Source organism: Epinephelus lanceolatus, chromosome 21 (assembly GCF_041903045.1).
Source record: "Epinephelus lanceolatus isolate andai-2023 chromosome 21, ASM4190304v1, whole genome shotgun sequence".
NCBI classification, from domain to species: Eukaryota; Metazoa; Chordata; class Actinopteri; order Perciformes; family Serranidae; genus Epinephelus; species Epinephelus lanceolatus.
In genome coordinates, this window is record NC_135754.1 from 21,097,973 (window position 1) to 21,110,053 (window position 12,081).

General features: G+C 41.7%; 1 protein-coding gene across 2 annotated transcripts in view; it reads right to left on the minus strand.

Annotated features, from left to right (window-relative positions):
* Nucleotides 1-588: 588 nt before the first annotated feature.
* The window catches only part of nrg3b (neuregulin 3b), a 312,090-nt gene continuing 300,597 nt past the window's right edge, over nt 589-12,081 (minus strand). For both annotated transcript variants that reach the window (XM_033610813.2, XM_078163170.1), the window contains exons 8-9: nt 6,679-6,861; nt 589-1,808 (exon numbers count right to left, since the gene is read on the minus strand). In XM_033610813.2, the coding sequence (XP_033466704.2) occupies nt 1,052-1,808; nt 6,679-6,861 (940 nt within the window). In that variant the 3' untranslated portion in view covers nt 589-1,051. The remainder of the gene's footprint in view (nt 1,809-6,678; nt 6,862-12,081) is intronic.

Consider the following 12,081-nt stretch of genomic DNA (forward strand, 5'->3'; position numbering starts at 1 on the left):
GTTGTCCCCAGGGCTGTTGCTTGAACTACAGATTGTACTTCCTGCTTTTTCATCTGCCTGCCACCATGAACACAGACAGAGAGACGTCCCATCTTTCTCTCTCAAACTCAGATTAAACTAATCAGTGCTGATCAAAACTGAACCAACACTCTGTTGCTGCGTCTCTCCGAACATGTTCAGAAACATATCTCAGCTTACCATTTAACTGTAATTCAAAGTGTTTGATCCCAGTCGGCTGCCATGTTGTTTCCTGTGTAGAAACTGACAAGCTTGCATGATGTCACCCACCAGCGGGAGTGTTTATTGGTCCAGTGTGGTGCAATGCATTCTGGTAGTTGTAGGTTTTCTACCTCTGGAGCAACAACAAATTCCACAGCCCATTTTCTCTGGTTTCTCTGCTCATACAGCACCAATCTTAAAAGTATTTGCATCTTTCTACGTCACATACAGCCCAGTTTTATGAAACCATCTTTCAGGCAGTTAAATACTTTTAAAGACAACAATTTACAAACACAAGCATTCTTCACATCAGGTAATAAAGATGGATTGAGATGAACAAAGCCCTTATTTAACACTGTTATCTTAGTCTTTATTTTGTCACAATTGTATGTCAAATATATATACGTCTATATGACATATATTATATGACATATATAATTTCATTTCTTTACAATAGAGAAACAACATAGAGATGACACACTATTTTGGTTTCTAAGTAGAAGCTCCTTTTAAATAGTGGCATTTTTTTCAATACACTGTTTAAGTCAAGCTCCCACTCAAGTCACGGTTTTGTTTTTCCTTATTGAGTCACATTTATTCACAATGTGTGTTTGTTTGTCTCTGTTTCTTTATAATTTGATGTCTTTTTGCTGTGTCAATATTTTTTTCGTCTGCAGTTCAATCTGTTCGTGTTCCTTTCAGAATGGACGGCCATCTGTTATTGGTCCGTGTGGCCACACAGATGGTCCCACCTGCTAACCATCCTGTGCCACCAGCAAAGGTATACAGTTATTGGAAACAGTGTCTTTGAAGCTTTACAGAGTTAATCCAATCAGCTTGCGGAGGGCTTGGCGTAAGCATTTCCAGTTCCTCTGCAGCTGGGTCCTTTGGTGGCCAAGGAGTGGTTTGCGCCTCCATACACGAGAGACGTCTGACCTTGGCACTGTCCCTGGGCTTCTCTTTGGCCTGCTGCCTTCAAACCTCTGGTCCCACCACCTGTGTGCAGAACTCTGGCTGAATATTGGACGCATTTCCCTTCCGACCCCTGCGCAGTCCCAGCCTCCAGAGTGTTTGTGCCACCACGGTGGATCTCACTGTGAGGCCCGGACATTTTCATGGAGCTGGAAAGGCTTTTCTGTTTTAATTCCTGTGCGAGCTCCACTGTGATTTCAATAGAGCAGGTTGTTTGTGTGGAGCTGAGATTCTTCTCCGACCCCAGTGTAACGGTGGTGTTGGTGGCAGGAGGGCTAACACTGCTGGGCATGACACCAGGCACCAGCATGACAGTCTCACGGGGAGGAGAGGGAGAATTGCTCATGGGCACTGCTGTTTTTCCAGCTAGCGCCGGGTGCCACTTGAGGATCGCTCCTTGGTTCCGCTGGCTCGTGTCCACATTCCCTGCCTCGAGGTCGCACGCTTGGAGCGAGGGGATGATGGGCACAGAGCGGGTGCGCAAGGAAGGTGGAAAGTAGGTTGTTCCCTTATCCAGACGGGTGCATGGAACCTCAGTCCATCCCTTTCTGGCTGCGAAGTGAGAGAGTGAAGTCCTGTTGAGGAGGCCGCCGACCTTTCCACCGGTGGAATCACACCTTTAGGCAGAAGACAGAATAGAAATGGCAGAGTGAGAAACAGAAACCAAGTCATTTATACTGTGACCTTTTCATCCAGGACTCTCATTTCCTAAGAGGAATAACAGAGAGTGAGTAAAATGGAATATGGAGATAAAGCTGTTGCTCTTTTGTGATTTTTACCATTTTATTCCCCCCATTGTTCCGCTCAAAAAACAACACGATCATTATTTAGGTATTGTTTTTTTATAATCTTGTATAATTATTTATAATCCTCAGGATGGGCAGTCTGTACTGTTGCTGCATGAATGTTAAACTGGAAAATCCGTCTCTCATGAATGCCTTATCGCAGATTTAAGGCTTTAGCAACACAGCTGCTTGATTCTTGATCCTGGCCTGTGTGTGAATGTGGCAAATATTCCACTCTTTGGACATGTGTGCTCTAATTTTGGTTAAATAATCTCTATAGATTTGGGCTGATTTCCAGTTTTGCTGTTGTGGTTCAGTGTACCAGCTTAAACTGGTTTGATTTTATGCAAACTGAACTGAGCTGAACTGCCATTTGTCATTATGACACATTCTGGTAAATTGAAAAGTAGTCTACATCAGTAACCTGTGCTGATGGCATCACAATGCTAAATCCAACTTGTATTGCACTGGTAATATGCAATATGACATAATATTATGTTTAAAAATGGACAAACGGAGCCATTAGTGCTTTGACAGACTGTGTGCAATTTGCTGCAGAGCAGAGGAGGGTGTCGTCAACATGGAGGAGATCAAATTTCTTTATGGTTGTTTACTAGAAAGTTCATGTGTTTTTTGGGGGGACGAGATGAGACATGGCAGAGTTAGTGTCTCAAAACTAAAAACTGTGCCAACATGGCAACATTTTGCTTCTATTTGTACCTGACACTTACTTTTAAAGTGCTGCAATGGACCAAAAACGGCTGATTCATGAGGGTAAAATAAGCAATTATCTATACAATACCTTCTTATTTCACTACAAAAAACAAAATAAGGTAGCAGCTGGCTGGATGTGGATGAACAGGAAGCTGAAAGTTTCTGGAAAATGACCATTGCTTATAACAATCTGCTTGCTGTTGACTGTATTTTATGTCATTTTCAGTAAATATCACAACATAAAACGTGTGTTTTCTGTTTAAAAAATAATGTTACAAACTTACAAAGACATCAAATAGGCTTCTTACCCATCTGAGTCTTCTGAAAAAGCAACCCCCAAATCATTTGCCCTGGCTACTTCTAAAGAATCTAGGGAGACGGTACAATCTAGACACAAAAGTGCATTATAAATAACAGAGATGCCTCATTTGATCAGTGGGTTTGACAAAAATATAGATTCAATTGGCGAACTGATAGGTATATTAGGGAAGGATGCAGTGATTTGCTTGACAAAGTTACATACCTGTAAATATCTGAAAAAATGAGGTGGTATGTCAAACTTAGTGTGTAACTGCTGAAATGATGAGAACATACCATTGATAAAAAGATCATTGAAAGAATGAATCCCTTTTTCGTGCCATCAGTGAGAGATGGAGTGAAAGAGCGATTTACGACCAAGAGAGCCAGAATGCCACCCCAAATTTTCCCTAACCACAGACCAAATTTAAGTGAGTGTGAAACTATTGGATTCTTTGTAGAATTCAAGTGTGACAAAGATAAAAACAAATACAGGAGGGCTAATAAAGAAGTTGGGGAGCCTCACCCATCTTTTTAAGTGGTTATGTCTCCAATCCCATCTAGTGCGCACAGCTGCTAGCTACGTGGTTTGTTACATAAAATAACAGAAGTACATATTTAATAAATTCAGTATAGACAGAAAGCTTGTATGTTGCATGATGCTATGCACTAATCAGACGCTTGTTAGCTGTTAGGACAGAGTGTCATTATGTTCCATCTGGGTGCAGCTGCTGAGTCAAGTGTGACTAGTTCTAGTGGTAAAATTCGATGTATTGGTCCGGTCTGGAGTGTGGCTTAAGATCAAACTTGTCTCATATTTTTACACCAGCCCAACCCTCATTATCTCACAGAACACAACTAGTCTTACAAGCTTATAACGTGACATTTGGGGTGAATGTAGGTGTGTTTCCTGGGTGGGAGTCAGCATACATACATATATATATATATATATATATATATATATATATATATATATATATATATATATATATATGTTCACACAGTGATGCATCCTGTCCTCAAGTACAAGTGGAGTTTCATGAAACGGTGACTACAAGCTCAAAAGGCTTTGTGTTCAGGATGGAAATAATACAGCAGAGCGGCAAAACTTATCCAGAGTCAAGTGGGTGAGTTTGTATTTGAGTCGAATGTGCACAAGAGTTAATATTGTTACTGAGGACTCAATTCACATTTAGAATCACCCCAGCAAAGCCTTAGGAGACAGCCAGTGTTATTGTCAGCCTTCAGAGACTGTTTGTAGCATAACCAAGTTTAAATAATTGAATTACTTTCCCACTCCTCCCTCGGTATTAGAAGGGCGAATGCAAGCTGGAGGTAAATCCGGCAGATCAAAACATATCTAAAAATAACTCCCATAGCAAATTTGCCTTCAACTCAGTCCTTATCTGCGATGGGTAAATATATGTTTTGACACCGGATAATGAAACTGACAATACTCTGCGGGGATTTATTGTCACAAAATACAAAAACATGGAAGAGAATTGTCATTGTTTGCTGTTCTTGCCTCGCTCTTTTCTTCTTTTTTTTTTTTACACTTTCTACCGCACTCTGTGCCTCCATCTTTCCTCCACTGCATTCTCATCATCTCTGCACAATCTTCCTTCTTTTCCTCACTCCCCCCCCCCCCCCCCCCCCCTTCTCTCACTCTACTTTCCACCTCCCATTTCTCATTTCCAGAGATGAGAGGGTGTATCCATGGCAACAAGGGAGAGGTGGGGGCTGTAGGAGGAGGAAGAGGAGGAGGAGGAGGAGGAGGAGGAGGAGGAGGAGGAGGAGGAGGAAGGGGCTGTGAGCTTGGTAGCTTGTTGTATGGCTGGTAAGTCGAGAAATACGTCATTTCGCCCTCCTGAAGGCCGGTGAGATACACTCGGCTGATGGATCTGCGCGGGAATTATCAATGGCTAATGAGATCTAAATTGTTTAACTGTACAAACGCAGCCTTATCCCCAAGAAGACGAGAGGCCCTCTTATTCCAGCTCCTCTCCAGAACACTTGAAAAGGCTACGTAAGGTTTAATTGCCTATAGCTTACAGATTTTGCCTTTGTGATTAAAAAAAAAAATCTCATTAGTTTCTTTATTAGTTTGTTTATTTATTCTGTGTGTGCACACGAGTGTGTGTGTGTTATGCTCCTGCAGGATCTCCCCGCACAACCATTTGAAAGAACTGCTGAGCTCCATGGAGCTTTGTTTAAAAATGTAAATTATGGAAATAGGTCACATAAAGAGTTTGGCAGCTTGCAGTGTATCTTGCAAGTCACTGTAGCGCTCAATCGGGTTGGCATGCTAATAGAAACATTGCTAGGCACTTTTAAGTGTGCAGAATGCACAAGGGACACTACTGCTTTAATGACAGACGTTTCTGATAACAGTGCCATCCCTCAAGTTGCACACAATGACAGCAAATTAGGCTGTTTCTGAGTCATATGCTAAATAGGACTGCCTTGCTTGGGCTTAAAGATCTCTGCTGCATCTGGATGTTAAAGCTAAAATAATTCAATGTTTTTAGTGTTTCTTGTTTAAGAGGAAACGCCAGCGCAACTGCTTGACACTCTGCATTATTCCTCTTAGTAAAACAAGCATCTGAGTGAACAGTGAAAGCTAAATATTTCCTTCAATCTTACTCATAATCTCAAGATCTTTGAGGCAAAGAGAAAACTGATGCACATGGATCATCTCCACACTCCTTGAGGAAACGGGGCGAACATTCGTCAACAAATAACAAATGAGTCGGAGAGGATTTCACATCGAGCTTTCCTTTTTTTTTTTTTTTTTTTTGAACCCACGCCAGAAAGGATCATCAGACTGTACTTCTAATATGTGTAAGTTATTTTAAGCCCCTAGATAGCCAACTGGCGAGAGGTGGCTCTGCCAAAAAGTCCTCCCTGCTTTTAAAGCTCCCTGAAACAGCGCCAGTAGCTGTGCTTCACTTATGATAGCCATGAAAATAGGGCAACTCGCTGTCCTCACTCGACATCAGGAAGAGCATGAGGAGAATTCAAGATGTGTCAATGCCTGAAATTAATCCTTGGCAATTTGTAGTCTTGTTCTAGAAGGCTGCAATCACGCAGTATGGCTCCATATTTAACTTGCACATGACAGGAAATGTAATCATTTATTTGATATGTGAACCATGATCCACATAATGCTCGAGTGTGAGCCAAAAATCAGCCCATTCTGGACATCTTCATGTGAACTCATGCATCATCTGGTAATTAGCTTTGGCGCCGTCGTTGTATTTTTAACCCTGACAAAAACCCCCGCAGATAAAACACATTTTCATTCACAGCAACAACCCCAATGGCAAGTGCAGGGAGGATTACACACAGACTCATTTCTTGGACTTCCCCAGCACCACGATACTGTTGAGCGGCTGGGATCAAGTGTGTTCTCCAAATTAATTGTGACAGTCCCAGTTGAAGGAGGGCACAGCAGATCTCATTTATTTCCCTGGATCAGATTTCATAAGCTAGTTTGCGGATTTGAACTGCGAGCATTTCAGTCGCAAACTCATTTCCCCCAAAATTATCCCTCTGCCACTCCAACTTAACCCCGGTTAGCCCGCGGGTCTGTGTCACTGCACCGGCTATTTGACACCAGCGTAGAGAGGGGCAAAGAGAATTTCCTCTTTGTGGATCAAACAAACACGACAAAACCAACAAAAAGTTTCACCTTCTTATGGACTCCATGTCTGTTGACTCATCCTCCTGCAAGTGTTTGTAGACGTGGCTGGGCACTCTGGATCCATCGATGAGATTTGTGGATATTTTGTGTTTCCCTCTGGAAATGGGCGGGGTCCTGAAGTAATTGGTCTCCCTCCGCTGTCGGGCAGGACTAAGTGAAAGGGAGCTGCTCCTGTAACCAGAAGGGAAACCAGTAAAAGGGGATGAATACCACATGAATTGTACACACTACTTTACAAAAGCTGCATGAATCCAAACAGCTCTCACTAATTCATTTATTGTATCAAATGTATCTCCTCTCCTGTGTACTGATGTATAATGGACTGGATTGGATTGACCTTTCTGTTTGATCCTCCAGTGGAAAAAAAGCATCATGTTCCATATTTAATTGACTCAGTGCATTGATGACCTTGGTATTGAAGTCTTTGCATCAGACTGGGGTTGTGAAAAGAATAGCAATTTACCAGTAAGCAATGCAAATTACATACATGTTAAATAATTTGTCATGGTTCAATCAAACAGAGAGTAGAATTTGTGGTGAAACAAGACTCAAGGAAACGCTGGCAGCTCTGTGAGGCTGTACACAGCAACCCAACACACAGAATAAATGTTGGCATCGTAAATAATAGATATGTAATATTTGTATGTTATTACGTAGCGGCCACATTTAAAATGTTCATTTTGATGTTGTGACAGTACTGTGTGGTTATGTTAAGCACAAAAATCTTCGCTTTGATTTAGACCTAGAGTTGTCTTGCTTTGGTCCAAATCAGGGACTCATTGTGTTACAAAGTTGTATAATTGCCTAGAGTTGGTTCGTGTTCTCACGGCAGCATTTACAAGCGGACCAGATCAAATGCCTTGTGCGAGAAAGCTGCTCTTGATTGGTCAGAATTTCCATGAGGGAAAAATCCAGGTAGTAAACAAATCGTTGAAGAAGAGTACACTTGCAAGATAAATGTGACACTTTTTAATGTCACAATGGAGGGACAACTACACAGGTTGATTTTAGTGCTGCTCATCGTGGACTATATTGCTGTCATTGTTCATTTCAGTCAAACCATACAGTTTGAAAACGAGGCGTGGCTCCAACTAGAAAACAATGTTTTGATGCATTGGATGTGCTGAATGTGCATATTAAGGCAGTACAGGAGGAGGTGCACATTAATAATCCTCCAGGACTGTAACATGCTCATGTTTAACCCAAACAATGTGTCATGTGACTGCAGTTGGTTCAGATCCAGGTCAGAACACGTTCTCAGCACAAACGAACCGCACCAGAGTTCATTTGTAACCGGACCAAGACCACCTCTTCAAGAAGGTCTTGGTCCGGTTGCTTTGGTGTGCACCCGAGTGTGATTTCTGTGTTCTCACCTGCCTAAACAGATCGCACTCAGGGGGCAAACACACTTTAGTTCGACTGAACCGAACCAAACAGGGCAGGTGTGACAACACTCCAAATTACCCAATTTAGCAACCCAGTTGCTACAATAAATGTTGGCTAGTACATACCTGTAAATCACTGGTATGCAACATTTATACATTATTATATTGCAGATCCATCGAAACATTTAGGAACTGTTGTGGTTAATGTGTGGTTATATCACGTACAAAAAACACTGGTTATGGATAGTAAAAGATCATGTTTTGGCTTAAAATACCATACCATACCATAGTTGCTAATGCTGCTGATCTCCCGCTAAAAAATAACCTTCTTTGTTGATTGCTGGTCTCAAACAGTGGTCTGCAGCTTGGCAGCCTTCTTGTGTATGTGTCATGCATTCCACAACCCCCTCCACGTCATGTACAGTACAGGCCAAAAGTTTGGACACACCTTCTCATTCAATGCGTTTTCTTTATTTTCATGACTACTTACATTGTAGATTCTCACTGAAGGCATCAAAACTATGAATGAACACATGTGGAGTTATGTACTCAACAAAAAAAGGTGAAATAACTGAAAACATGTTTTATATTCTAGTTTCTTCAAAATAGCCACCCTTTGCTCTGATTACTGCTTTGCACACTCTTGGCATTCTCTCCATGAGCTTCAAGAGGTAGTCACCTGAAATGGTTTCCACTTCACAGGTGTGCCTTATCAGGGTTAATTAGTGGAATTTCTTGCTTTATCAATGGGGTTGGGACCATCAGTTGTGTTGTGCAGAAGTCAGGTTAATACACAGCCGACAGCCCTATTGGACAACTGTTAAAATTCATATTATGGCAAGAACCAATCAGCTAACTAAAGAAAAATGAGTGGCCATCATTACTTTAAGAAATGAAGGTCAGTCAGTCCGGAAAATTGCAAAAACTTTAAATGTGTCCCCAAGTGGAGTCACAAAAACCATCAAGCGCTACAACGAAACTGGCACACATGAGGACCGACCCAGGAAAGGAAGACCAAGAGTCACCTCTGCTTCTGAGGATAAGTTCATCCGAGTCACCAGCCTCAGAAATGGCAAGTTAACAGCAGCTCAGATCAGAGACCAGATAAATGCCACACAGAGTTCTAGCAGCAGACCCATCTCTAGAACAACTGTTAAGAGGAGACTGCGCCAATCAGGCCTTCATGGTCAAATAGCTGCTAGGAAACCACTGCTAAGGAGAGGCAACAAGCAGAAGAGATTTGTTTTGGCCAAGAAACACAAGGAATGGACATTAGACCAGTGGAAATCTGTGCTTTGGTCTGATGAGTCCAAATTTGAGATCTTTGGTTCCAACCGCCGTGTCTTTGTGAGACGCAGAAAAGGTGAACGGATGGATTCCACATGCCTGGTTCCCACTGTGAAGCATGGAGGAGGAGGTGTGATGGTGTGGGGGTGTTTTGCTGGTGACACTGTTGGGGATTTATTCAAAATTGAAGGCACACTGAACCAGCATGGCTACCACAGCATCCTGCAGCGACATGCCATCCCATCCGGTTTGCGTTTAGTTGGACGATCATTTATTTTTCAACAGGACAATGACCCCAAACACACCTCCAGGCTGTGTAAGGGCTATTTGACCAAGAAGGAGAGTGATGGAGTGCTGCGGCAGATGACCTGGCCTCCACAGTCACCGGACCTGAACCCAATCGAGATGGTTTGGGGTGAGCTGGACCGCAGAGTGAAGGCAAAGGGGCCAACAAGTGCTAAACACCTCTGGGAACTCCTTCAAGACTGTTGGAAAACCATTTCAGGTGACTACCTCTTGAAGCTCATGAAGAGAATGCCAAGAGTGTGCAAAGCAGTAATCAGAGCAAAGGGTGGCTATTTTGAAGAAACTAGAATATAAAACATGTTTTCAGTTATTTCACCTTTTTTTGTTAAGTACATAACTCCACATGTGTTCATTCATAGTTTTGATGCCTTCAGTGAGAATCTACAATGTAAGTAGTCATGAAAATAAAGAAAACGCATTGAATGAGAAGGTGTGTCCAAACTTTTGGCCTGTACTGTACATGTATGTTGATATAATACATATGAAACGTATAAATGTAATATATCTGTTGTTTGCAGAGACGTACAATGCCAACTTTTGATCCTGGCGACTGGGCTGGGTTTCGTCGATACAAACATGGCTAGACATTGGCATAATTGGCATAAAGAACAGCAGAGGATGGTCACACACATGGTCATAAACCATAGTATTGGGGAAATTAAAATTTTGACTGAATGAGAGTGCCAGATTTAAAGTCAGAGGTTCATTTAAGTCAGTTGAACATATCCTCTGTGGAACTTGAATATCTTTTTGAGGGAATCCATCTAACACTTCACTCTAATTGAGTGTAAACCTCACAGTGGCTCTGAAGGAAAAGTAAGAGAATCACCAAAATCAGTATGATTCATCCTCTGGGTACCATGAATGACCTTCAACAACCAGCAGTTCCATCCACAGAGCTTCAGCGGCTAAAAATACAAGTAAATCTGAAACAAAACACTGCATTACTGTTTTCATGAGCTTCCTATTTGCTGAAGCTAAAGGGCATCTACTTGTGACTACATGTTGGTAAATATACAAGGACATATTTCTCACACCCTCATGAAAATGTCCAGGATATATCATTATCTTGCTGCCGTTGAGGATAGGAGCAGCAGGCTTTAGAAAGTGTGCTTCCTGCCAAGGCACACTGTTTTTAAATTGTTCTGTGGGCAGCAGGTGGTCGACTTCAAAGCAGATCCCTGCATGTCTGTGGCAATAAAGCCGTGACATCAAATGTGAATCAAAGTTATACCGCACTATATTGCAATTTGATGTGTAAGTATATCATGCAAGAACTCTCTCACAGCACATGTGGGACTATGAGACAGATTTTCATTTTATTTGAATACATTTTAACACCGTGGCTGCTTTGTTGATCACCTGTTAGTGGGGTTTTTTTGTGCGCAATAGGTCAGTTGATTGTGTCAGTTTTACTGAGCCACAAAAACAACTTATGACATATTATAAATGCTGAGTGAAAAACGTGTTTGTGTTGAGGCACTAAATCCAAATCAGCGACAAACATTCCCCCAGCTTGATTTGGCTCTTGAATAATTTGGCACTGCAGCAGCCACACATTACAGAAAGAGTCTATGTATGAAGTGGTGGACTGTGTTTAAATAGTAATCAAGATGTCAAAACTTTAAGATTTTCTAGCTTGTCCTTACACTGAACTCCCTCATTCCTTTTAATTCATGCAGTAAACTAAGTAGTCCAGTAGATGTCTGGTTATTAATTGATAGCTGACTGGAACACTGTGAAAAAATATTCAGCTCTAATAATTTCCAAATGTCCATGGCTGTGGAACAATGAGCATGGCTAATGTTGGCTCTGGTCTTCGCCAGCATTAGCGTTTGCATCGACTGATGTTCTACAAAGTTGATATGAATAAAGCTGAATTATGTCAGTTTTGTTGGCTATTAGCATGCTGATTTTTAATTAGGATTAACTGAAAGCTAGGGGAAAAAAATCAAATATGTTTTTGTGTACAAATCACCAGGCAGTTGTAATTATTAAATGTTAAATGTTAAGGGTCTAAAACTGACAAAGCAGCTGCTTATCTCTGCAATATACCAAAAAATGTGCAGCCTCCTGATGTTAAATCGGAAAGCATGGTTGTGAGTAATCCAGCACATATTTTAATAAGTTCCTCTCAATTCGGACGTTGTAGAGAGAGACAGAGAAGCAGGATACCCCGACACAGCACTTCCAGTGTCTGCATGTGAGAAGCTCATGCCCACTGACTCGACTTGCGCATATTGATTAGCCAATAATTTCCTCATAATCAAATCATGACAATGGAAATCTGGGTGATTGATCAAATTCCACAATAGCACAAATGGAAACAGTGATTGACTGCTGGCAGTGTGATGATTATACATTGACTGCGACAGTGTTCCTTCCATCACATTTTGCTGGCAAAGCGACTCGG